Source organism: Nasonia vitripennis, chromosome 4 (assembly GCF_009193385.2).
Source record: "Nasonia vitripennis strain AsymCx chromosome 4, Nvit_psr_1.1, whole genome shotgun sequence".
Lineage (NCBI taxonomy): Eukaryota > Metazoa > Arthropoda > Insecta > Hymenoptera > Pteromalidae > Nasonia > Nasonia vitripennis.
In genome coordinates, this window is record NC_045760.1 from 31,220,771 (window position 1) to 31,247,302 (window position 26,532).

Here is a 26,532-nt window from a genome sequence, read left to right on the forward strand (position 1 = left end):
ATTTTTTTTTGTCTCGAACGTCTGTGTGGATGGATGGATAGCATAGTTTGTACTCACGGAGTTGAGCTGCTGCTGCACTTTGCCGGCGTCGACCGAGCGCACGTGGAGGACCGTGGCCGACTTCTTGCTGAGGGCGTCGAATTTGTTGAAGCTCGATTTCTGGAATACGAGACATGCGGATGATAATTTTTTATTTTTGGCGGGAATGTTTTGTTGTGCTTCCAGCGTAAAAATCGATTTTGTGAGTGTATTCTTGTGATTTATATTAGGTTTTTCTTTTCGTGTTCGTGGAGTTTTGTGAGTGACGATTTTTCTTTTTTGTGAAGAGTATAATAAAGGCGTCGTTTCGTGCTGTGAGTGTTTGTGTGATTTTTTACCTTCCAAGAGTACCTGAAATACCATTGGGAGAAGTGATAATTTATGTACAAAAAAAAAAGAGTTTTAGTGTCACCGATTTTGTGACAAATATTTCATCGTCGAGATAGAATCGATTTTTACGTCACCTTCTTTTTTTGTTCAATTTTTTCGAATTCAAAATTTGTCATCTTATCATACGAATCAGCATCAAATTACAACTAAAAACTGAACATTACTTCATATCTTCTCATCTCACATCACACATCCACATAATTCTAGCTTAGTCTATACACACATCCCAACAACACGAGCTGAGCTCACACCACTCGAAAACAGCGAAACTCCAAAAACTGCAAAACCAACAACAACATGCTGAAGCACTAAAAACCCAAGTATAGCAATAGAAGCCAAGCGCGCAGTGTAAACACAGTCGCGAATATATCGTAAATCAAGCTGCTCGGAATGCCCATAAAAGTCCCAGCCTATACATATATACAACGAGTGCGAGCGAGTATAAAACAGCAAAAAATTGCGCAGACGCAAGTGCGGCCGTATTATGTACACAACTCGGAATTCGTTCGATCCTCGCGATTATCGTGCGTATAATATATAGATCTACCCCGTATCAATTGTCTCGCAGCTGCGAACGGATTTTCAGATATATAGAGGATCGAACGCGAGCCTTACACACACCTGCGTGAATTTTCCTTGGCTTTCCTTTGTTCGTTCGTTGAATTGTAAATTTTAATGGCTCCGATTTTCGATTCGTAATACACACAGCGTGAGAATAAAAAAAGGCCGCATATTATTAGTCGTAATGCGCCTGCGATACGGCTTGAAAAATTCGGCAAATATAACTCTCGAGCTTATTTTTCGCGCAATCAACGCATAATATCGTGTGTACACACAAAGTTCATTTGAATCGCTAATGTACCGGCCGTTGTTTTATCTATTTAGACACTACATAATGCATTGATAGCGCTACATCTCATTTATACGAATGCACTTAAGCAGGATAAGATTATAGCTTTTCTCTGTAATTTTGCAAAATTTTCAACGAATTCGAAAAAAAGCTTCAAACGAACGAACAAAGTACCGCTGCCCCAGCGATGGAAAAAAGCTCGCGCAGCTTTCGAACGCTTACCTCGAAGATGGAGCCTCGTGGCCTGAGGCCGACTCCGATGCTGCCGCGCGAATGTCGCCGCGGCGGCCTGTCCGCCGCCGCCTCGCCGTTATCGGCGCGCCGTAAATTCGCCAGGTTACAGTACGAGGCTCGCTGCGCATACGGTTTGGTTTTTTTCTTTTGCTTTTTTGCGGTGGGGGTTAGACAAACGCGTTGGTGCGTAGTTCTTCGTCGATTTTTTTTTTAATTAAGAAATTTCTTATATAAATCGACAAACAACTTCCACACAAAGTACGAACTCATCCACACGTGTTACATATAGATTCGCAAAGAGGATTCGGATTTCACGTATTACACAGTCGTCGTCGTTCAGGAAGAAGAAAGAGAGAATTCAACGGAGGATATGAGACGGAGCATAAGTCGCGAGTACATTAGTTGCGGTGTAAACTGCGGAAAACAAGAGCCCGTGTAACTCGATACCCGCGGCGGTTGCTCGACTTTTCTCCTCCTCTTCTCTCTTTCTCGTGTTTACGCGCTTTGGAGATTTCAGACTTTTTTTCTTCTTTCCACGGCTGCATCGCTTTCTCTACACTCGATACAAGCTACACGTTTGAGATTGAGATTTTGTTTTTTTTTCGCGGGAATATACCGGGCTGCACGATTAGAAAGATAATCTCAAGGCTGAAGAAAATAATAAAATTTAATTATTGCAATAAGGGTTTTAAATTTAATCTAACAATAGCATTAATTGCATATTATTAACATTCAAAAGCTACACATGAAAAAAAAGGTTACTCTCACGGCACATAAAAATACAGCCGTATAGTAAATCACGAGCGAAAAACCTATACTCAACGCGTCCCTCAACAATTTTCGACACGTTCCATTACCTCATCTCCAATTTCGCGCGCAATAGGCGCGGATGATAAAAAGAAAAATAGCGCGCAATCCCACAAGTGAAAGTCTTTTCGCGAATCTCCGCAATTATCGCGCTGCTGCACCGGCGCATTGTTATTAAGGGCTGGAAGAGACGTGCGGTCGGTGAAATACGACTTCGTGCATTCGAGTTTTACTATCGGGTGTTACAATTTCGTTTTCTTTTCTTTTTTCACTCGAAATTTATCGGTTTACTGGGATCGTTTCGAAACATCAAGTCATGCTATACATTCAACATTTACAACAAGAAAAAAAGAGGTGCACACACAGACGCAGCATTGCAGAAAATAGAGGATAAAAGCATTTTCGGGTATAAGACAAAAAAAGAAGAAGAGAAGCACAGCCGGTGATAAATACTTACTAGAGCTTTGACGTTAACGGTGGCGAAAACGATGTCGCGACCGTTGAAGTACTTGCCACTACGTTCCTGCTCGAAGAGCCTCAAGTCGCCCGTCGACTTTGCTCTCTACGGGTTTTTATTTTTTTTTGTTTTCGGTAAATTTGGTTAGTCGTCCCCACAGGCAGTACATAGGCGGCACAATCAGATCACAGCGTTATGTTAGTGTTGTTAATTAAGTTATGGGTATTATATCCTTCTTGTAGGATTTTACATATAAACGCATATAGCTAAACGAAGCTAATTTGAATTGAAAAAGCGTTATATATACCCGTACTGTTCTGGTCAGTATCGAAAGTACGATTTTTATTAGGAATTAATCGCTTCTACTGTATATTATGTATTATTAAATTCAGAGATAGAGACTGACCTCCTGGAACCTGTTGGTGTCCGCGGCTCCGAGCGTCGTTCGCTCGCCTTCGTTCATGTTCGAGACGTCCCCGAAGCTACGACACTGTTAGTCACACATAAAAATGGAAAATAATGGATGAGACACAGACATTTCACAGGCACTTTTTTCTCTACTCTCCGGAGTTTCGTTTAGTGGACAGATATACATATCTCACCAGCTGTTTGATGGAGACGCCGGTGGCGATGACCTCCTTGTTCGGCTTCTCCGGCTCTACGCGACTCGTCTCCGAGACGTAAGTTTGCGTCTATCCATGCAGAGATGTTAAAAAGGTTTTCGATTAACAAAAATGAAAACACATGCTGATTATTGTATTATAGGTATCGTTCTTTACTGAAATTTCAACGCACTCGTGAAAAAAGCGAAATTTCAGAAAAAAGAGAAAATCATTAATCAAGATGATGGAGGAAAAATTATTCGACGAAACAAGCATCTCTCTCGTATACGCGTACAATAATGAGAAAAACAAAGCAGAGCAAAGTAAAAAAAAACACATCAAGCGCGTCCTAGAGAGTGAGACAGCACTTACCAGTGACTTGACGTTGACGTTCGACAGATCGTCCTCGCCGGAGATTTCGATCATCTCCGCGGACGGCCTCCGCGAGCCCGTGTGCATGCTCTCCTTCGTCGACTCTTTCGACTTTATTTTCTTCTTCTATAAGCGACACATACGGTGAACAATCAAGCCGATAGCGACATGCCTCGAGCGTTGTACGTTAAAACTATATTATCCTCGGGTTCGATTATTCGCGTTATGGTATGTGAGAAAATAAAATTGAATTAACAAAAAAAAGTAAGCGAGAGCCAAAACAAAAAAATCGAGCTGCAGCCAAGCGCAGATGTATATGTAGTCTAGATAAGATCGAAAATCAAATACACTGCACTCACCACGGAAATGTTCTCTTTTTCGAGCTCGCTCTTCTTGCTTTTCTTAGTCTTCTTGGTTTTCGTGTGATTCGGCGAGGCATCGCTGCCCGCGCCACCCTCGATCTTCTTCTTCTTCTTCGTCGTTGTGCTGACGACCGACGATGTCGTTATCACCTCCTCGCGGCTCTCGCTCTGTGGGGATCGAGAGAAATTGTTTTTTTAATTAGCTCCGAGATAAATCGATCTGTTATCGATCTCGAGTCGCTCGCTGTACACAATTCTCATGGCTATTGTTACGAGCAGTCGGTAATTAAAAGCCCGCGATGTATTTTTCCGGCGATATTCGCGGACAAAAGAATGTAAGTGTAGTGGGCGGTGCGCGAAAAACTACGAGGGTATTGTATACGGACCGTCTGTTATTACTCTTTGGAAAGTGTGTTTGCTCGTAATTTTTTCCGAAATCATAGAGTCAGAAGCTCTGTAAACGAGACTCTGAATTATTCATGGCACATTGATACGTCATCCTCTCACAAACACGCACACGCCTCCAAAACAAACTGCGCGCGCGTGTGTGTACACAAAGGCATCGAAATTAATATCCTAATCGAGCGAATCAAAAGAAGAATAAGAAAGAATAGTCTCGGCCATTAAAATTCTCCTCGCTCTCGAAGAAGATACACAATACGGCTTAGTGGCGCAAACAATAAAATCAAATTCAAGCCGGAGTCCTATTATCCGTTTGCTGGGGCCACTTATTGTGCGTTACGGCCAGTCGATCAGCGAACCGGCTATCAATTCACTCGAGAGAGAGAGAGAGAGAGAGAGAGAGAGAGAGAGAGAGAGAGAGAACGGCTACATCCTCCTTTCTTCGCGCGCCGGGAGAGAAAGAGAAGCTGGAATCATTCGCGTGATGTTATGTGTATAGCGGTGTTTGCGGATTTTACTGTTGTCTATTATGGGCTGATTGAAGATTATTCCGATTATCTTTTTTTTTAATAGGACTTTTTCCGAGAGTAGATTATTCGTAGGAAAAGCTCATTATAAATGTTTGCGAACCTCGCGAGAGTCTTACAAGCGGCTTCGATTCAAGTGACACTCGTTTTTGCGCCGGCGGTGGGTCAAGACAAAGAAAACCGCATCTGCTGCGCTGCCGTATAAAAAAATGACTCTCGGCTACTTTATGCTCACCGCAGCATACTTGACCCGCAAAACACACGAGGCTGTAAGTACTCGTCGCTAAGTGTCCCCGGATACGCCGTGTGTACGAAAATTTCTCTCGTTCGTGTACACAAATATTTCCAATATGAAAAAGGAGCCACGTGCGGACCATTATTTCATTCTCCGATCCATCACCCATCCACCCACACACATGCACACATGGAAGAGTGAAACACGCGCTGCTCTGCTCTGCTCTCCGAGTCAACGACACCGGCCTGCTCTTGCCGCGTCTGGGCAACGAGGTCGACGAAAGCCGAACACACTGTGTATAACGTATATATATTTATACGTAAGAGGTGTGTGGCGGCGGCTGCGGCGACTGGACTCTCGAGCAGAGAGAGAGAGAGAGAGTATTGTACGAGGTGAGCGTGTTTTGCAGGCTATATATGTGCCGTGTGTCCCGGGACAAAGGGAAGAGTCGAGAGAGAGAGGCACGTGTAATTGCCGAAAAGGTGCCGGAGAGGAGGATCCACTCTGACTGATAAGATGTTCCTTTTTTTTTCATCATCAACCCTCATGCAGTATATCGTATAAAAGATCGAGATCCTGTTTTTTGGGCTGGTGTGGGAATTTATTCGATACTTTTTTTGTAGAAGAGTTAATTGTTACGACACTCGGATGATATATTCGATGAATTTAAAATAATCGTTACTCTTATGCACATAACGATCTATCACCACAATATTTTCAGACACTATACACAGAAGCAGCATTTTTATCTTCCTATACGCATTCGTTTTACGTATACGCGTTTATAGAATAATTTCACGGCCCGATTCCACTGGTTACCGTAACACCGCGTATACGTGCGCGCACACGAGTTACTGACCCCTCATCGAATCGCTCGAGTTACCAAATAAAATTTTTTAGAAAAAAAAAACAATCACATCTCACAGTTTCACCTCACGAATTTCATTACCACCACAACATCGGCGGCATCATCACATCGCATGTACACACACACACACACACGTTCCCTCTCCTGCAGGAGGAGGAAAAGGTTGAACGTGTAAACGAGTTCAACGGACCTGGAGAGCTCGAAGAGAGAGAGAGAGAGAGAGAGAGAGAGAGAGAGAGTCAAGCTCTCCTCTCTCGGTGCTTATATACCTACACACACACCCACACACACACACATAATCGACTGCATCGAGTCCATTACGACTCGGTATTAACCTAGCCCTGCATAATCCACTGCTGCACAGCGGAACGACACGGAGTATACTAGGGTCAAATACACACAGACAGAGTCACACACGGCACGTGATGTGCCCACCGCCGGTGTGGACTGGAAGATCGGCCTGGATAACCTCAACTCGAACTTCTTCCGGTTCCTTCCTTCGCGAACCTGTATATATCTCAGTGTATGTGTATACGGCTCTACGGCTGGGGCCACTACTAAAGTCGTCGGCCTTGAGGCGATTAAATGGGCTGCTATATAACGCAGCAGCAGCAGCGGCGGCGGCACGAAAGGGAAGCGGCTGCGGCTGTTGCTTCCACGGAGTAGTCTTCGCTCCTCTCGCGGGAAACCCGTTCGCGATCCTGTGGTGTGGAGGAGGAGGAGGAGGAGGAGGGGGAGGTAATGGCGGAGAGAAGGAGTTGGGTGACGTACCGAGAGACCGTGGTACCACCTGCCTTTTCGATTGAGACTCTTATTTTCGAGTGTACGACGAGTGGACAGAACGAGGTAAATGGAATCGATACTCGATAAGTCCGATAATTACAGTGAAAAACCCGGTGAGGTTCAATTCGAGTTGCAAAACTGGAGCGTGTGGCTAAATGATCGATCAGCGCTGATCAAAGAAAAGTTTGAATTGCTTCGATAATAGGCTCGACTCGAATTGATTGGAAGTCGATAGAACGGCTTTATTCGTTCTTTTATTAAAAATTCGAATGAAAATGGGGCCCACGAATGGTACCTCACTGGGCCCGACACGTGCTCTCGGGATAGGTCACTGCCGCGGGACTCGACGTCGAGATTGGTCGGAAGAGTTGTCGGCTCTGTAGCGAAGAACGAGAGAGAAAGGAACGGACGAGCAACGGAGAACGAAAGGAGGGAAGGGCTTTATGCGGAGCACTGCGGGCCCAGAGCGCTTGTGACGCGCCGTGACCGTCATGGACACGGTGTTGTGTAGCGATTGCACGTAGGACAACTTTTGAATTAAAAATATTGAAAGTTGTTATTTTGGTGTGATCAGTAAGAAAACAGTAATAATAAAAATCATACACACCCTCCTAATCAGTGCACAGATCTCGCAGCGCATAATTACACCTCGCACTGTCATCGCTCTCCTCTGTACCGATCCATCACTCTTTCCACCATCCTCCCGATGACGGTCCCCCATACACACGTCCCTGACCGTTTCTCTCTCTCTCTCTCTCTCTCTCTCACTCGCGCTCATCAGCGACACATAACCTTGAAGACCACAAACACAAACGTACCGCGCACATATAACATCCAAAGCCGCGAGGCGATTGGACGAGCCCGTGAATGGGAGTAAAGAGCCGGCTCGTGACCTCGATAGAGAGAGCTGTTACTTACTTCCGCCGATGGACTCGCTCTGCTGTCGTTTCGCGCACGTGCGATGCGCCGGATGGATTTCGGAAGAGGGGCCCACACGTGTAATTTATGGACAGATATGTATATGGAGGATGGGAACAAGTGAAGGAGCTGTGGCTCTTGACGATCGAGGCGGGCACCTGTGGTTTTTGGGAGTTGTTGTTGCGGAACTAATTAGGGGAAGGGGCGCTCCGTTGGGTGGTACCGTTTTCTTAGAATGTGTTAGGCGAGCGACTCGAGTATAACTTGTTGTGTATACTTAGATTCTATGTATGTTGAATTATTTTGAGTTAATGAAAGAAAAATTCGGTTATGGTATTAACGTCACTCTCGGTTAAATTTTGAAACACGGCTCTTGTTAATGAAAAAAACACACGTATTATGTACGAAGAAAATAAACTGAACAGCACACGTGATATATCTATACTTTTTGACAACGAAAGCACGATATATGCCAGGAACATCGAACACATACGTACGTGAATCTATTCTTCTTTCATTTTTATTAACAATATCCGAGTCGGAAAAGACAAAAAGCAGCAAACTTACGTCATCGCAAGCGTTAGAAATGTCGCTGATCTCGTCTGGCGTAGCGAGAGGCGCTACTTCCTCCTTGCTCTCGTCCTCCAGCTTGCTCTTCTCCAGGTAGTTCTCGAAGTGGCCTTCCTGGCTGTAAAAGTTGTCGCTGCACTCGTTCGTTCTCTCCTGCAGGCTCTCGTCGCCCTGTGTCACCACGATGTCGATCCCCGATTCCTTAACCGCCTCCTCGACCGTCATCCAGCTGTTATCCTGGACCTCGGATTTGAGCTTGTAGTCCGTGACGTCGACCGTCGGTTGACTGCCCACCGACTCGTCGTTGTCCACGACTCTGGCCGGGCTCTCGGACTCAGTTGAGTAGAAGGAGCAGGCCTTCTCGTCGACACCCGAAGCTTCTTTCAGCGTGATCGGCTCATCCTGGTCGACGATCTCCTCGATCTTCTCGACGATGACTTCTCGTTGACTGTCGTCCTCCGGCTCCTGGACCTCCTGCTCGACGGAGGAGCAGTCGGACAGGAGGCCGTTTTCCTTAACCTCATCCTCGACGATGTCGTTAATCCTCGTGGAGTCCTCGTCCTCGACGTCGTCCTGGATGTCGGCGTGAGTGTCGTCCTCGCTCTTGAGCAGCTGCTCGTCAACCGACACCTGACTCTCACTGACGTCCTGTTGCGGTTGAGCAAGTTCCTCTTCCTGGAGGTACTTGTCAGCCGATATGACGGACTTGCGACTGGCGGTGTCCTTGGACGAGTCCTCGTCCGTCGCCTCCTCGACGACGCAGCAGGAGTCGCTGAGTGTGTTGACGGACGCCGGTTGATCGTCCTCTTGGGGTTGACTCTGATCCTCGTTGTCGAGGGGACCCGGTTCGGCGCTGGCCTCGAACGCCGAGGGCAGGGAGGGTCCGGAGGTGGTGGTCGTTGTGACTTCGGTCTCGGTGGTCTCGGTCTGGCCGTCGAAGACCTCCTCCTCGTCGACCGGGCTGACGAGCTCCTCGACGATCTCGGGTGGACTGGGACTACCGGCGTCGTCGTCCTTGGGCTCGGGACTGACGTGGCCGTTGGAGTACTCGTAGGGCTCGCCGATGAGGGTGTAGTGGTCGATCTCGTTGACGATGAACTCGTGGTTGACGTCGAGCGGGTCGACGAGCTGCCTGGGCTCGAGGATGATCTTCTTGACGATCTCCGGCTGGTTGGCGTTGAAGATCTCGCTGGGCTCGTCCTCCTCGGTGTCGTCCGGGTCGGGCTGCGAGCTGGCGCATATTCTGAGCGCGAGCTCGCTCTCGATGAGCTCCTGCAGGCTCTTGTCGTCCTGGGAGTCGAGCTCGTTGCGCGTGTTGTTCGCGAGGATGAGGTCGTCCTCGTCCTCGTCCTCGTCGGTCGGCGACGAGGATGAGCAGAGGGTTATGAGCTTGTTGTTACTCGCGTTGGACAGGCCGTTATGGTCCAGGTCAATCAAGCCGTTGTTAGATTGCACACCGCACACATCGCTCAGTTTAGTCTTGCCAAGGCTGTTCACAGTGTTATTACTTACGACGCTCATGGACTTGTTCTTCGTCGCCACGTCCGCCATTTTGCTCTGCCAAGACTGAGCCTACAGGGACGTAGTCTGCGCTGCGCCTTCTCCCTCTCCCTCTCTCGCGATCTGGAATTAGAAAAATTAATGGACCGATTAGTTCTTGCTCTGGGTACGGCAGCGTCCGATCAATAATTCAAAGCTCCGCGGCTCGGTAACAATAGAACGATCTCGCGTCCACTGGGACACCGAAGGTCGAATTAATTCATACCCATCATCGGCGGCTATCGATACCTCCCTCCGCTTTCTCTCTTTTCCTCCTTACACACGAGCGCAGCCGCGGCTTCGCAGAAAAAAAGCTCGGCCTAATGGAGAATTAATTTCTGCCTATCGCAACCCATTAATCTACATCCATCCGATTTCTCGAATCGCGTGTAATTGCCCGTGACAGGCGCGCGCGGACAGACGACGACGAGCAGGCCTGAAGAAAAGGAGAGAGAAAAATGGAGGAACGAAACGTGTATATACGCTTTTTAATTTCTTCATCCGCTCGGGACCAGTATGCCAGCGAAAATTGTTCAAGGAGCTCTGTGGGCTGGGGACGACTCCTGCTTCATTAGCGGATCGTTTAGGGCTTTTTACTACGGGTATAAAGTATTTCAGTTTCAACTGCATCTCTCTCAGCGTAAATTTAATTAGCTTCGTTTTATAATCGAAGATAAAGGAATTTCCGTGTATAGACAGAGTCGGTCAAAACAAAAAGTGCGCCTATACAAACATCGACTGCACTTGTCGGCTAATTAAGTTGCATTAGCGCCTCGATACGCACGTAACGTATACACACACACATGTCTCTCGCGGCGACGACGTCGGAGTCAGTGCACTCTCGAATAATAATGAACGGCTCTGCGCGCGCGGCTAAATATAAAAAAGCAGCGGATGGCGCTTCGCGCGCGATGACGATGCCAACGAGTCGCTTGTAATCGGCAGGTTCGTTTACCTCTTTGGCGGCGAATACTTTAATTAAGGCCTGATATTTTTTCTTAACGATTGCGCCAAGGTATTTACGTTCACCTCCAAAAACACTCGCCACCCACGAGCATCGAATCTCGCAAGGGGGAAAATCCAGAGCTTCGATCTTGTCAAGGTCCGGAGTCACGTATCGCATCGAAAGCGCGGTTAACGACAGCCGAGCGGCGTCGAGAATGCGTAAAACGATCGTTGCTTGCGCGAGCGAGCGGCGACGCTTGATTTATCGGGACGTCGGAAATAGCCGCGGCCGCGATGCGCCTGGATGCATCGATGTATTTTCGTATGTGCGGAGGTGGTGGAGGAGGGAATTTTCGTGGATTTGGGAGCTGGAATGCCGAGGCTTTTATTGCCGGGGCTGTGGGTTGTGTGGAATGCTATGCAGATTGGATATAGCTGATGCTGATGGTGCTCGTGTTTATTGTGCCAGAGGGAGATGATGGGCGAGAATGGAAGGCTGCGTTTGATTAAATGCCATTTCATAGTTATTTCGACCGAATAAAAAGCTTCGCTTACTTCCTCCCGACTACGTCGCATATAACGTTACATGCTGCAGTTCTGAATTTCTCATAATTCTCTCTACCTCCACCTCCAAAGCGAACCTACACCACTGCTCCATAGAAGTAGCAGTGCCACTAGCATCACAGCAGTCTTAGTCGCGTTGTTGGCCGGCAGGCCAAAGCTCCTATTATTAGCCATTCCGGCGCGCTGGTATTTATGCACGGGAGTCGACTATCTCTCGCTCTCTCTCTCTCTCTCTCTCTCTCTCTCTCTCTCTCTCTCTCTCTCTCTCTCTCTCTCTCTCTCTCTCTCTTGCACGTATTCCTCTGAAAAACGAAATCCGAAACTCGCGGGTCGGTATGCCGCGCTCCTTTCTCGATTTTCCTCGGGCCGGCGCCGCCGAAAATTCACTTTCACGCCCGAGTCGCACCGGCTGCTACACAGTATACGTACTCCTGGTTTACGACAGTGTATGAGCTGCGCGAAAGTGAATTTTCGGTTTTATTGCGGCTTTTTGAATTTTAAGCGCCGAGAGTCCGAGGAAGAATTTCGCGTTGCGAAATCGCCGCTGCTGTCGCTGCAGGTTCATTGAGTTATGCGCGGTGAATCACGCGCTAAGATTATTCTCGTAGCGAATGTTTGACCTGCTTAGATCGGGCTTTAATGAACAGTGTTTACGACCGAAAATTCAAGATTTTGTAAGGTTTGTGCAATCGCTGGAGAAAAATTATGCGAATATTCGATTAAAATTTTAAAAGCAAATACAAGCGCATTGTAGGCATCGATTAGATTTTAATCAAGCCTCTGGCTCTCGCGAACGCGGCAATTATCAATTTTTCAGAGAGTCAATAGCGGCACCGACTGACAAGCTGGAAACACCCACGTGTCACGCATATACACTCATTATAAAATCAGTTAATAAAATCTAACGCCGCTTGATTAAATTACCATTTCTCCTACGTCAACTTTTCACTCGAAGACGCTTCTTTTTTCCTATACGTATATATATTTACAAGCGCCAGGCGAAACGGAAACGCTCAGCTCTCTTGCGCGATTAAATAAATAATGGGCGCCCCGATCCTCCTCCCCCCGCATTAAATTTGTTTAATAAGTCCGCGGCGCAAAAAGCTCACACAGGCACGCGGCAAACATCATAACCTGTCTTGTCGGACACTGGCATCCGGCGCTCACACACACACACACACACACACACACACTGGGCCGCTTTACGTGAATAAGCACGCTAATAATGAAGCTGCCAGATAGAATCTCACCTCCGAGCGGCAGACATTCTTCGCGAGTGGGAAAAAGGATGCGTCGGTGAGAGAGAGAGCAAAAATCCTTGGATATTTGCATACGAATTTCCGACATGCTCGCGGGAGCTTTTTCTCTCTATTTTTTATAGTAGTGAGCTTACGGCTAGTGCGTAAGAGAGAGCGACCTAATTTCCCGCGAGTTAATGGTTTGTTTGGAGCTGATGAATTTTTCTAGTGAATCATATATAGATAAAGGCGTTATCGCAGTCGAGCTTTGTTATTAGAGGTACTAAGCAGCGGCTGTATTATATATACTATACTCCTTCAAGCGCAGTGACTAATAGCAGAGACGCTTCGCTTCTCGGATACATAGCCGTAAGAGTAATAGCTCGAGTCTTTAAGACAGTTATATACCTGCAGCAGCACACACATCGTTTTTAAAGCGGCCGTTTACTCATTGCCCAATGAAAGTGGACTGACGCTACAAACTCTCGCGGATATAATGATTACCCGTATGGGGTATAAGTTGTGCAAACGTCTGATGAATCATTGGAGGTTCGTTAAATTATTACAGAGCAAATAATCGAGTTATTGATCGATCATAGCAGTGTTGTGTAGAGAAACTTTAATCAAGTTCGCCGAGAAATCGCGATTAGCAACACAGACGTCTGTCCTTATCCGGCGACGCCGGCTGCAGTCGATGCACTTTGCGAAATCGGCGTAGGCGTCTGGTATAATAAAATCGACTGCCCGTATATCGGCTGCAGTTGTGCGGCTCGTTCAAAATTAAAACCAAAAGGAAAAAAAATCGTTCCCCATTACGAAATTCTCGTAACCTCTTACGCATTCACCTCGCACCCTATATCTTCCCGACGCGCAGCTTCCGCCTCCTCACACACACACACACACGCGTGCGTTATTCGCGGGTTCACGACCGAGAATACGAGAAGCATAGCCACTGGCACACGCGTTTCTTTCTTCCTCCTCCTCGTCGTCAAGAGCGGCGGAGTATAGTCGTGTTCCCTATTTTTAGAATGACACACTAGCTCGATTCAGCGATGCGCGCGACCGACTATCTCTGAGTTTCTCCTCCTCGACGTCGGTATAGCTCATCGCCCCGGAAAACCTGCCCAAATCCGGTGGCTCGCACGATTTTCCCCTGTCTGTGTGTCTTCGAAGCCCGGAGATTTTTATTTTTGGAAGGAGTAAGGTGGCAAGTGCAATATTCTCGGATTGGGCCATCCGAGAAAAGCCCAAAGCTCCCTTCGAAAAGAGAGAATCGAACAATCCACTCCTTTCCCACATCGGAGCAATTACAGCTCGAATCCCGCCACACCAGTCTGACCAGCGGCTCCCGGGGTACATATCGTTGACCCGATTTCGCCAGTCGCGAGTAGCATCTCTCGAGAGCAGCATCGGAATGTCATTTCCGGCTCGGCAAAGGAGGGATAGAGAAGGCCGAGGGTGTCTCGCTATCTCGCGAGAGAGTCAACGCCACTGGGTCAACGGAATAGCGCTTGTTACTTGTGTAATAATGAGAAAAATAAAACGGATGGCTATTTTAACGGCCTTGCTATTTTCGGACGCTCGAGGGAATTGCGTGGGGCTGCTGCGATGCAAACAAACGGGGTAACGAGCGACGGCTGGAAAATATTCATCGGGACGAGTCGTGCGCATATAGGGGAGACACTTTTAATCAGATCAATCGAGGCTGTTACACAGTCGAGGGGAATGTACTGAGCGTACGGGCTTTTCATGAATTCTTGCGGAATGTTATAGCTCTCAAAGTTGCGCTAACCCTGTTAGTCAACATCTAGATTAAAAAAAAAAACTCTTACGATTCCACAGCGCTAATTAATGCCGCGCGCACATATGAATTCCGCAATCAACTCGCGACTCTAATTAAAGTAAAGCAGCCCACAATCCCTCGCGTATCAATGTCCCACGCGAAACAAACGAATCAGCTCTGCAAAGCCGCTTCGGAGGAGAAGAAGATCGGCTATGATCGGTTTAATCGCGAGCAATAAATCAGGCGCGTCATATTTTAAACGAGAGACGCTAATTGTCCTTTATACACACACATTGTCTCTCACATTCGCGAGTCGCACGTTTATTAGAGTCGACGCGAGTTCTGCTATCTTTCGTCCCTCTTGCGATCGTAAATCAATTAAGCGAATTTTTTCTTCCGAGAACGCCTAGTTGCGCAACTAAAAATATCACCCCTTAGTCGTTGAAATAAAAAAAAGAAGAAGAAAAGATAGATCGCATACTCGAGTGCGTATAATTGTATAACGGCGAGAGAGCGACTCGCGCAACAGATGGTTCGAGGTGGTGGTGGTGCAGTAGTCGTTCCGTGAATGGTTTTAGTACCGGCGCAGCTGTAGCTCCTTAATTTTCAAGCATCGACTGACTGACTGACCGACCATTGACTCTGTATATACGTGTAAGTGTAGGAGAGACAGGATCGACTGGTGGATATAGGGTTTCGAGTTACACGCGCCGATTAGCGGAAAGAGCCTTTTATCTCTCGGGGGATTTTTCCCGGATTAAGCGGGTATTTAAATGTTCCGCAGCAATTCAGCAAATTACTCGCCTTCGCGTCGATCGATCAACGGCGTCATTTCCACCGGAGATGAATCCGCGGTCGCATCAGTCGAGGCGTTGATGATCTAATTAAGACTCGATGGCGATTAGGTTCCCGCTACTCTCGAAATCGTGATGACCATCAGGAAATCCACAGCATTCCGCAGCGTCATTTCCCCGCAACGTTCGAATGACAGTCTTTTCCCCGGAACCTTTAGGAATTTCCTTCCCAACAATAACCCCTGCGTACACCCATAACAACAACAGCAGCAGCTGACACGATTCGAAACGTACAGCAGCAGCAGCGAAGCGTCGTCGTAAGAAAAATGGTCCAACTATGCCTTCTGCACGAGCCATCATCATCATCATCATCAGCGTTAGAAAAGCAGTAGTGGTAGCCTTCTGCTGCTGCTCGTAAAAAGCGACGATCCGCAGCAGCAACAGGCGGCATGCATGTGCGTAGAGCGAGTTGAGCGTAAAAGAGGCTCTTCGAGCAAAAAGTCGCGAGGCTGCTTCTCTCTCTCTCTCTCTCTCTCTCTCTCTCTCTCTCTCTCTCTCTCTCTCTCTTTCTGTACTGGATATCGCGCGTGTCTACGTCTGCTCGAGCTTTGATTACTTCTCTTCGGTTTACGCAACTTGCATCGCAACGACGTGAGGTGTATACGACTTTGCAAAAGAGCGAATTTCGGTGAATAGTTGAATGGAAGAGATGTGGAAAACCAGAGCGGTACCTCAGGGCTGCGGCGATGACCTGGTTAGACGGGAATCCGAGCTTCTTTCAAAGTGTAACGCGCTGTCTGTGTGCCGGAGAGTTGCCGGAGCGATACGTTTGCAGGATTTTATAACGACGACGTCTAACCGGAGCCGATAGTTTACCACTTGGAGATTATACTCGAGATTCGATATCTGGAAATTTCTAAAGCAAAACGAAACAATCTTCACTCTCGGAAATTCCTCAAACCGAAAAACCGGCGTCTCGTAAACTCCGCTATCCGTCTCCTCACCGCGTGCGCGATTGTTGCCTTAGGTAATTAAGGCAATGAATTGCAGCCTAATTTGCGAAATGGATTTTGCGTAACGAGGCGAGAAGATCGTCTCTGAGTGCGTATCTTGTGGGAATTAGTGTGCGTTATTACGACGAGGCTGCTGTTTTTGTGCAATGGATTTGGGAAAGAATTTTAGCACAGCGACGAAGCGCCACCTAGCGGTGACTTACATCCTAATATATTCCACTCTCGGCACTAACTCGTTAAAGTGGCAGAAAAACAAAGACGTAAAATAGAGTAGGAGAGAGAGAGAGAGATAGAAGCCATAGCCTCAATCGAACCGCCGCCGCGTATCGTTTGAAGTCAACTGCGTCGTATGGCGTGTGTTAATAAGAAATAACGACGGCGACGATGAGACGATACCCATGGGCGTCGAGGAATTCCGCCCTGGAAGATAGAGCAAAACCCGCAAGCGAAACTGGCACACTCTTGACTATGCTATCTCCGAGAATAAAAAGGAATAACGCATCCCGGGATTCGGAAAACAATTCGACCTCATTGCTTTTTCCTCTGTTTTTTAGCAATTATCTCTACGTAGGTATAGTATATATTTTTGTTTTCTCAGCTTCGAGCCAAACGGTGTTATTATTTCACGCGCGTGTGTCTGTATCTCTTGGGCCACAAGGGGATCGAGTATAGAAGGAGAGATATCGTTGGGAGAAAGAAAAATACCGGTGAATTAATAGGAAGCGCGGCGAGAATGCAACAGCTCGCCGAGTTGGCTCCCGTAAGGATCATATCCGCCTCATCCCAGATTTTCTGTTCGGCTATCTACTGTTTATCCACGATGCATCGCGTCTCGAGCTTCTTCTGTTCTTAAAATACGTATCTCGTAAATTAGTCGAATTTTCCCATTAAGTTTATCACTAAAATATCCCATTTTCGCAATCGTTTATTTAAAGATCCAAAAGCACAACGACGAATCGTTCCGGTAATTGAACAAACGAGAGCCGCCGCGCCGAGAGAAATCTCGCCCACTCAAAATCAAAGACATTTTTCCGAAGCTATACACGCGGACAGCAGAAGCTAGTCTCTCGAGTGAACAATCTCGGACAAGTGGAAGAGAAGAGCCCGAGAGAGGAGCATCGGTGACGCTACTAATAGACCGGGCGCTAGTTACGCGTTTAGCGGCTCGCTTTTTCAGGCTGCGTGCTTTTCTCTCGCGCGGGACACTCCAGAATTTCTCTCGGCTCTTCTCTTTTCCGAGCCGGACTTCTTCTTTTTTTCTCAAGCCTAGTTCTCTCTCTCTCTCTCTCTCGCTCGCGGTTTTATTTAGAGACGTGATTTTTCAAGATTATTTTCGGGGGAGTGTGGGCTTCGCGTTGACCGAATTTTATATGCATCGAGCTTGATTATTTCAAAGTTGCTTTTAACTGTTATTAATCCGGATTTGAAATTTAAATTTGAAACGCACGGAAACTCTAATTTCAATCATACCACGTTATCGAACACGCTTATCTGTGATTCAAATTCAACTTAAAGTGCCGGTGGGATTTTAATGTTCTATAAATTACTTTCATTCGGATTCCTGAAAGCGGAAATATTCCAGCGCGTTTATCACCCGTGTTTGTTTTTTCCCTGACTGTAATTTGCGCTACATCAACGTTTTCGACGTTCTCGATCAAGTTTAGATCCTAGAATATTTATCACCGAAAGATCTACAAAAATAACTTTTTTTTTCAATTCCCCGCGCGCGAAAATTAATCAACTCGGTCTTTGCGCACACCGAAAAAAATCCAATCAGCCGCGTCTGCACGAAAAAAAAATTCGCAAAGCCCTGAGAGAGCGTCAACGCACAGAGGCAGCTCACGCGCGTTTTAATTTTATTGCTCCATAATTTCCCGTGGGCCGACGCTTTTCCGCGCCGGCGGTGAACGACCGGCACTGCTGCTGCTGCGGAGATGCTCGCCGCGCAGAAAAGAGAGGGACGGCATTCCACGCGACCAACGTGCGTAGGGTATACGCGCGAGAGACTCTCCGCCGGCCGAGTTTTCCTCGTGGCGCGCGCGAATTAAGTAGAAGTGCGCGCGATTCTAATAATGCGTATGTGTCTGTCAGTATATGTATGAGGTGAAGGCAGTGTGCGTGAAGAGGTGGATGATGGAAGTGAGATTGCTTGCTGACGTTTTTTCTTGGGGAGATGCTTTTTTCGTATGGATTTTTTTTTTGTTGGATCTATATTTTCTAAGCAGAAATGAAAGGGCCGGAAAATTCAAATGGTAGGGGAAAGGTCAACGTTTGATAAAATATTGTTAATTGTGATTATATTAGACAGAAATAATTTTTAGTCATAAAAAAAATTTTAAAAGAGTTTTTGTTAAAAAATTATATTTAATTTATTAATTGTTTTACTATTTTTTCAAACAATTTTAACAATTTGTAAGAAATGTTGATGGTAAAAAATTCTATGTCCTATTGACGCATCTGGGCATCGGCCTCCGTGGCGCAATGGCTAGCGCGTTCGGCTGTTAACCGAAAGGTTGGTGGTTCGAGCCCACCCGGGGGCGATTTCTTTTTCTTTTTTTTTTCTTTTAAATTCACGATTTGAACTCTACTTTTTACTCTTTGCAAGAACAATGTATCCAATAACTTAAAAAAATCTGTTTGTTTGTTTGTTTGTTTGTTTGTTTATTTGTTTATTCATTCTATTATTTATTTTCTCAAAATTTTGGATTGCATCCTGCTAAAAAGATAATCAAACTTCTTTATAACCTTCAAATAGTATCACATCCTAGACAACATTTAAACACACATCCGACGCCGATTATCGACGCAAGCATCTCCCGTAAAATTATGACCGTCAACAACGGCAATAGCTGAAGTTCAAAGTCGAAGTAAGTTTACCGAAGTTTCGAGCAGATTTAGTACCGGTAGCCGTTTCTTGTCACCGAACTATATACCGAGTACCGTTTCCCCTTAAGGGTCCGCTCCTGGTACCGTAACTCCTTTAACGATCACCCCGTGTGTACCACGTCGTCAGTCGAGCCGTCAACCAAACGTTTCCCCTTGCCTATCAAAACCTTACGTATAATAACACACGTTCGCATATTTCAATAAAACTCGCCCAACCTGTTGGAGAGACCATTAGTTTTCGCTGCAGCCGTGATGGATGTCGAGACGTCTTACTCGGGATGAGAAATGGAATTTGATTTTTCAACAATTGTTCGAAACAGCAAAGTTTGTAAATATCGCGAGAAAGCTGTTTGTGATTAATTTAGGACACATGGGATATACCGACGAAAAAAGTTTCCTGCTCTGCTGGACACAAAAGCGTTCAGATTATTATCTGGGAATAATGAGTGATTCTAACACATGAGAAAGTTAAGAAAATGCAGATAACGTTCATGAAGTAGAACGTAACCGTGTATTTACGTGCATCGGAGGAATGTCCGACCATTCATTCTGTTTCTACTGTTTAATGCACCCAGTCGTGAATTTCATATAAACGCTACGGTTTTTCATTTCGACGGTTGTTAGAATAGAAAGTATTATTCAAACTCACATAACCAGATGATAACGGATACGTTATAACCATAAAGTTTCGCTACTCACCTGTAACATAAAGCAGAATAAAAAATTAGACTCGTAATTACAACACATGAAAAAATGTATTAACAGAGATCACATCTCAACTTCTCGCTCTCCCAAAAAAAAGTAATCACCAAACTTCCACACCAAAACATAAATCCTCGCGCACTCGCCTCGAATCCCTCAAGACCAGAAGACCTTTCTTTCTTTCCTCTCGAGTCGATGCCTGGGCAATAAAGTATCTCGTTATATTCGCGCGGCGAAACTGGCTCGCGCCGGGGACGACGTCGGTCCACTTTAGGCTTTCCGAAGACGACGACGACGCCAGACGGGAGTCAATAAGCTCGACGACGACGACGACCGGGAATCGAGACGATATGTAATGACGATAAGACGCTGCTGCTGCGCTTGGCAGTCCCGAGTATATATAGTACTCGGGGGCACTTTGTTTTAAGTGATTGGCTGCTACTGCTGCTGCACTGGGGGTCCGACCGGAGATCCCCCTTTCAATTCCGAGGAGAGAAATGTATGAAGTGGACGGAGACCGTTCGGTATTGCACTTTTTGTCCTAGGTATATTGAGAATTTAGTTTTCGAGTGTTGACGAAGAAAAAGTGTGGTTATATTTAGCTTCTGCTTTCGTTAGGGTCGGACGCTAGGGTGGAATCTGCACATTATCCAAAAGTTAAAAATAGCTGGCGATCTGTTCCATTGAACCAAATGCAGATTTTCGCCACTTCAAAGAGACTGAGGAAAATCGTGCTAAATTTATCAAAAGAAAATTATATGGGATGCGCAAATTATTCAAGTTTTCACCGATACAAGGAGAGTCTTTGTCAACGCAAAGTAAGCCATCTCCCAGGGAACGTAAAAAACATCCATATAAATGCATCGACAAGCTTTCGAGTCGTAAAACCACACGGACTTTCTTGAATCAAACGAAAGAACGAGACAGGGAGAAAAAAGAAGACCGCGCGCGCATGAGCGTATTTAAGTGGGACGAGCGAAGGAAGACAATGTCTTGCATTGTGCATGTGCATCCCATTTTTTCACAGCTTCGGGGGAAGTCGGAAATTGAGACATTAAGATCGGCAGCCCGTATTTGAATGGGAAGTTTTTTCTCTCTTCAGCGGCTGACGTCACTTCGGAAATTATCATATTCTCACGATTGATGGGTTACGCATAGTTAAGAAGCGTCAAGTGGAAGGAGAGAGAAGAGCGTGGATATACACTCTGGAAAGAGAGCAACGACCAGAGTCGCCTGGTATATGGATGTATGTGCGTGTGTGTGTTGTATTGTAGGATGCAATGAGCAAAACAAAAATTGCTAATGCAACCAATTGCATAATGACTTTTGGGGCATTGAGTGCAATTGAAATTTATGAATCTTTGAATAACTTTGTGTGGGCTCAAAGCGAGGTCTAATTAGGAGATTCATGTGCGGCCGAGTGATTTATCGCCGCGTTTAGCGAGCGAAATGTAGTTTTGCGAGGAATAAGTATTTATCCTGCTTTGAAGTTTTTTTCAATCCACAAGTGATCATGTCATCAAAGTTTCAGAAGACTAACCTAGATTTAGAGACTTCAAGAAATTGGCTATTCCAGCAATAACCTCTCATATATAATTTATCCCATCCAATCGTTCGATCCAGGATAAAACACCGTAAAAATATAGGGAAAAAGGCACAAGCCTAGTCAGCTCTAAATGTAAGGCACGCCCGCAACGCGTCTCTCAAATATAGAACCGGCGTCTCTCCGTCCAAGCAATGTGCGCCGGCCATTGCAGCAGTATAGCCGCCAGAAAATAGCAGAGTACCTCAACACACACATACAACCTCGTATAGCTCCTCTTTCCCCGTTTCTCTTTCATTCCGTCTCTCTACTTTTCATTCTACCACCGGGCCCAGGCATTACTGGGCCACTGCTATATGCCTCTGCTGGCACCGGTTCAAGTCGCTGTAGCTACACGCGCGGCTTGACAGTTTTACGCGCAAGCGCGAGTGTGTGTGTCTTTGCGGAATTAATGGGGAAGGGCTCTTTTCGAGAGAAAAAGAAGAAGAAACGCGCGGCCGCATGCCTGGCGAGCTCGGGAATTATAATAAGTCTTGGGAAGTGCAAGCCGATGCCAAGCAGGTGAGGTCTGATGTAATCCCAGGGATTGGGTCTCTCCCGATGCATTCTGGGCTGTGTACGGGGTAATCGGTGAGTCAGCCGCGTTTTTTTACTATATGGACGCCGATTAATTTATAAATTAATTCCTCTACAGAAACACACACACACATACTTCCTAGTTTCGCGATGAGTCACGTATGTTAATGCCTTCGCGAAAGACATATGGCCTTTTCGGTACAAAGGGCCTATTCATTCGGAATATACAGGCGACACCTTGCAGACATTGTATTTAAATATGATATTTTAATCCGCGGTATTTTTCGGATTTCCGATACTCCGTTTTCATTGGATTCTCGCGAAAAAAGAGAAATTGTGACCACTTGAATGAGTCATCTATATCGCCGGCGTCATTTTAATCTCCCGAAGCATTTCTCGCGCGGGCGCTCGATCGAACGTGTGGCTTTTCAGAGGTGTGGCTGCTGTGTGCTCGACGAAAAAGTCGTAAAATTTATATGACGATGTAAAAAAATGTGAATACGCTGTTTCGACAACGAGATGTATACGGATTAAACTGGAGTGAAATCCCAGTGAAGTATAGCCGAATATAGAATATATCAATCGAAGAAGCGGAATTAAGCGCAGAAACGTTTTTACAGCCCACTTTATTTAATCCGACGTTATTCGTAAACTAAGACATCCTTCCAACGCCAATAAATCCTCTTTAACAAGACTATCCGCATCCTTGTACCACATTTCACTCTCGAGCTTCAATTCAACAATCGCATTCTCGTCACCTCTGAAACATTCGGTTCCAGACTACTAATTCTTACGTGACCAGAAAGCGTCAACAGCGTGTAATAACTCCGAAATCCGAGTTACCGATCTTTAAATCAAATCGGCCCGCGAAGATGAAACAAATCCAGTAGGCGAATCATCGACGACGACAGCTCAGAAGATAAAGCATGAGTCGGCTCGGCGGAATGCCGCGATTATACGCGCGAAAGCATGTGGCATGCGGTACGAGAGTGCTCACACTGTCTTTGGAGAAGAATGCGGGCGAGAGGGAATAGAGTGCGTCGGACGAACGGACGCTGCTAAATTTGCACGGCTTTGGAGCTCGATGAAATTAAAGTGCCTCGACGGCCTTTACGTCATGGTTTTGAGATTCTTTTTTTTTTGCGATGAATAATACAGCTGATTTTGTAACAATATTTTAAAATTTTTCCGAATATTGTGGATTGCGGCACGACCGATTAAAATATCTCTCGCACCTATAGATCCCACTGCGCGAGAAGACTGGCGAGCACGTCTGCGGGTTTGAACGTTTGCCAAACGCGGGAAATGTTTGCATTACCGTTAAGTGAACCGATATTGGTTTTTGTTCCCTCGACTCCGACGTACAAGAGAAAAAAAGGAAGTAAGTAGACTGGGTAACCATGTTCGACACGGTAAATATGTCCGGAATAATCGTCGTATAAACATCATCTGGTTATTTTGTAATGCGAGAAAACGATCGATCGATTGCACGTGTCGGACACAATGGAAATCGAACAATAGACACGAGTGAGAGGGACATTTATATTTCTCACTCATTCCTGCTAACCAAACAGAATTAGAGTAATGCGATTTGCAATTTCAATTCAATTAGCTGATGTGGCAGCAGAAACAACGCCTTTTTTCGTTTCATTATCGCACTCGTCCCTCGGCCGCGAGAGAATTGAGTCATTCATGCTTTACTCTCGTGTGTATAAAAGTGAGTTTCTTCACTCTTATTTTTTTCGACTCATAAATAACACATCGCGTTAAAACGTAATTAACGACGATGCAGCGAACACATTACATTACAGTCGGATGAAAAATGGCTCAGCGCAGCGCAGTGAGAGCCTCGAACGAATTTCTCGAATTAATTATTAACGAAAAAATTTCACTACACGCAGGAGACTCTCGCATTCAAAGCGTGTGTACACATGCACAACCTTGTGGAAAAGCATAAAAAGAAACTCGAGAGAGCCATTGAATCGTCGCACGCGAGAATCGGGGAAGTCCTTCCGGTCTATTTAAGACGCGTATCTATCGCGTCGCGACACACAGGAGAGAATCTAGGCGGCTCAGAAACCGTAGGAAACTCCCTAATGGTATTACGCGGACCAGTGGTACACAACATGCAACAACTACGTATCGGAATTTTCACCACAGGAACGATATCGTCTGTGCACAGCGTGAAAAGTGGGCTATCGCTCAATCGATAATTGCGACGCTGGTGTGTTTTCGATTGATTGTTATGTAGCTCCAGGGTATTGCACACGTGGAGAGGAGGAGACATGCCGCGCGCGATTTTTTTCATGCCTTACTTGCTTTCAAGGCTGAACAGCGCGGAGGAAAAGGTCGCGCTGGAGACGGCCCCGATTGATCGGTGTCTGAACGAAGAGAATTTCTTTTTTTTTCGTATTTTGGAAGCTTATTGAATTAACCTGAATTGAGGAGGAAGTCGATGGAGGTTTGGTTTATTTTTCTACTAACTTAAGTACGTAAATTTAAGTACACCTTCGAATTTCGAAGTATGACAATTTGAATCATCAGTATATTGTTGAAGTGCAGACTTTGAAATAAACTCGTTTTCGCGCGAAAAATCGTGACGCGCGCAGAGACGTATTCTCCAAAATTAGAGATTTATATTACACCACGCATACGCCGTGCCAAAAATAACGACCCACTTTATTTATCCTGTGCTCGCGCGCTTAGTGTAAATAACAGAGTTTATCTGGGAATTAGATGCTATAAGCCATTGTTGCGCCGATCAAATCGCGAAATTATCTCGCTGAGCAAACTGGGCTGTATAGTTTTCTATATCCGTCGGCGAAGAAATTGCATTTTCCACGCTCGGTCGCATTTTTGCCGCTTAAAAATAAATCCTTCGCTCCGAGAAGCCACTTCTTGGATCGCGTGGCGCAGAAATAGAAAAGCTCTCCCGGAAGAATATTATTCTGTGTCACCCGACTTTTTTGTACTGTTTCTTCATTACTCATTCGTTGTTGTTTTTTTTCGGAAAATAGTAATTAGCCAGCTGTGTTTGTATAAACATTTATATAGAGTACAGTGCGTTGAGATGCGGAACTGATAAATGAAGCGAAGTAGGAAAAAATCCAGCCGTAAGTGAAAAGCTTGCTACTGATAACCAGTTCTCTAATTGCGCGCATTCGTTATGCGGACACATTAGGTGCAAGAATCTATTCGTTTCAATCGGCTGAAACCACCGATAAATAATATTCAAATTACCTACAATATTTATTTATCAATATGCGCATCATCGTATAACCCCACGACAAACTCAAAAAGCTTCCACATAGAACACTTGAAAAATCGATCCACCAGCGTATAAATCAATCGCTCGTGATTCGCAATAAATCCCATTTCATAAAAGTCAATACCACACGCGCACTGCAGTACACACGAGATGTGGGTGCGTAGAAAATCGCGCTTTACGACGCTTTACGTAAGAGAGATTAAATCGTCGTCCAGCGCACGGCCCATACACATCGGCAGACCCAACCGAAGAAGAGAAAAAAAAACACAGAGAGCTAGAGAGAGAAAAGAAACAACGAGGGGAAAAATAACTGGTAGGCATAATAATCTTATCGCGCTTGGCGTACGCCGGAAACGAGTGGTCGTCTCTCCTCGTTTTTCCGTTTTCGGAACTATGGAGAGCCGCCACTACACTTTGTTCTGCAGCGCGCGTTGCTCTCGATAAAAAGGATATTACGCTACACGCTTCTCTAGCCGAGATAGCGATAAGTGAAAGCGTTTGGTGTGTATATAATAGAAGAGGGAGGGCCGATGGTCAAGAGGTTTATGGTATGTGGAGGAAAGGATTTAACGAGAATTTTAAATCTGAAACGTCTTCTTCTTTTTTTCGAGGTGTGGTGTTGCAATCGTACACACACTCGCGATGCATCTGTTTACAGGCCCGCGCCTCTGTTGACACATGGATCGAAAATAAAAAAACACGGCATCGAAGAGAGCGTCTTCGCGCAAGCGGACAAAAAAGTCATTGTCCCCGCCGACCGAAGTCGTCTGGGGGAACGATCTTACTCTCGGAAAGCGGCGCGTCATAATGGCAGCGGAATCGCGAAAAAATAAAGAAGCCAGCGCGAATGCTAGAGGCGGCCACACCCACGCCTGCCGACGAGCCGACGCCGGTTCACGTTCGTTTTAAAGTCGATGTACATACGCACGTGATGCCTCGCTCGGGGAGGGAAAAGCTGCAGGTGGCCCTGCGCGCAGGGTTGGCTAATTATTTTTGTGTTTCGAATTGTTGGATGAAAAAACGTCCATCAATCAAGAGCGAAGCAAAATGTTTTTAATTACTGCCATTGCTTTTGTGTAACAGGATTTAATTAAAATAGGAACACATCGAGATGTTCAAACATCGCAAGCACATTCGAATTCAATTTAAGCCATCCCGTTAAAAGCAGAAAGAAGAATAAAAAGTTCTGTGCTCGAAATACATCACGCTTCAGCGAAATTGAAGTTTACTCCATACGGCACATCTCGAGAGTGAAGTAAAGCTCG

At 45.8% G+C, this 26,532-nt stretch overlaps 1 protein-coding gene and 1 non-coding gene across 33 annotated transcripts in view; one reads left to right on the top strand and one right to left on the bottom strand.

Annotated features, from left to right (window-relative positions):
* The window catches only part of LOC100120469 (probable GPI-anchored adhesin-like protein PGA55), a 52,969-nt gene that overhangs the window by 19,569 nt on the left and 6,868 nt on the right, over positions 1-26,532 (bottom strand). For 11 of the 32 annotated variants that reach the window (XM_032599764.1, XM_032599761.1, XM_031930329.2 and 8 more), the window contains exons 3-10: positions 8,414-10,039; positions 4,111-4,281; positions 3,752-3,877; positions 3,380-3,469; positions 3,184-3,267; positions 2,778-2,882; positions 1,502-1,633; positions 58-159 (exon numbers count right to left, since the gene is read on the bottom strand). In XM_032599764.1, coding sequence (XP_032455655.1) covers positions 58-159; positions 1,502-1,633; positions 2,778-2,882; positions 3,184-3,267; positions 3,380-3,469; positions 3,752-3,877; positions 4,111-4,281; positions 8,414-9,967 — 2,364 coding nt within the window. In that variant the 5' untranslated portion in view covers positions 9,968-10,039. The remainder of the gene's footprint in view (positions 1-57; positions 160-1,501; positions 1,634-2,777; positions 2,883-3,183; positions 3,268-3,379; positions 3,470-3,751; positions 3,878-4,110; positions 4,282-8,413; positions 10,040-26,532) is intronic. The other 21 variants (XM_032599771.1, XM_032599765.1, XM_008216448.4 and 18 more) reach the window with 12 other exon arrangements.
* TRNAN-GUU lies at positions 18,760-18,832 on the top strand. Its single transcript has one exon. It is a non-coding gene; the product is annotated as a tRNA-Asn (tRNA).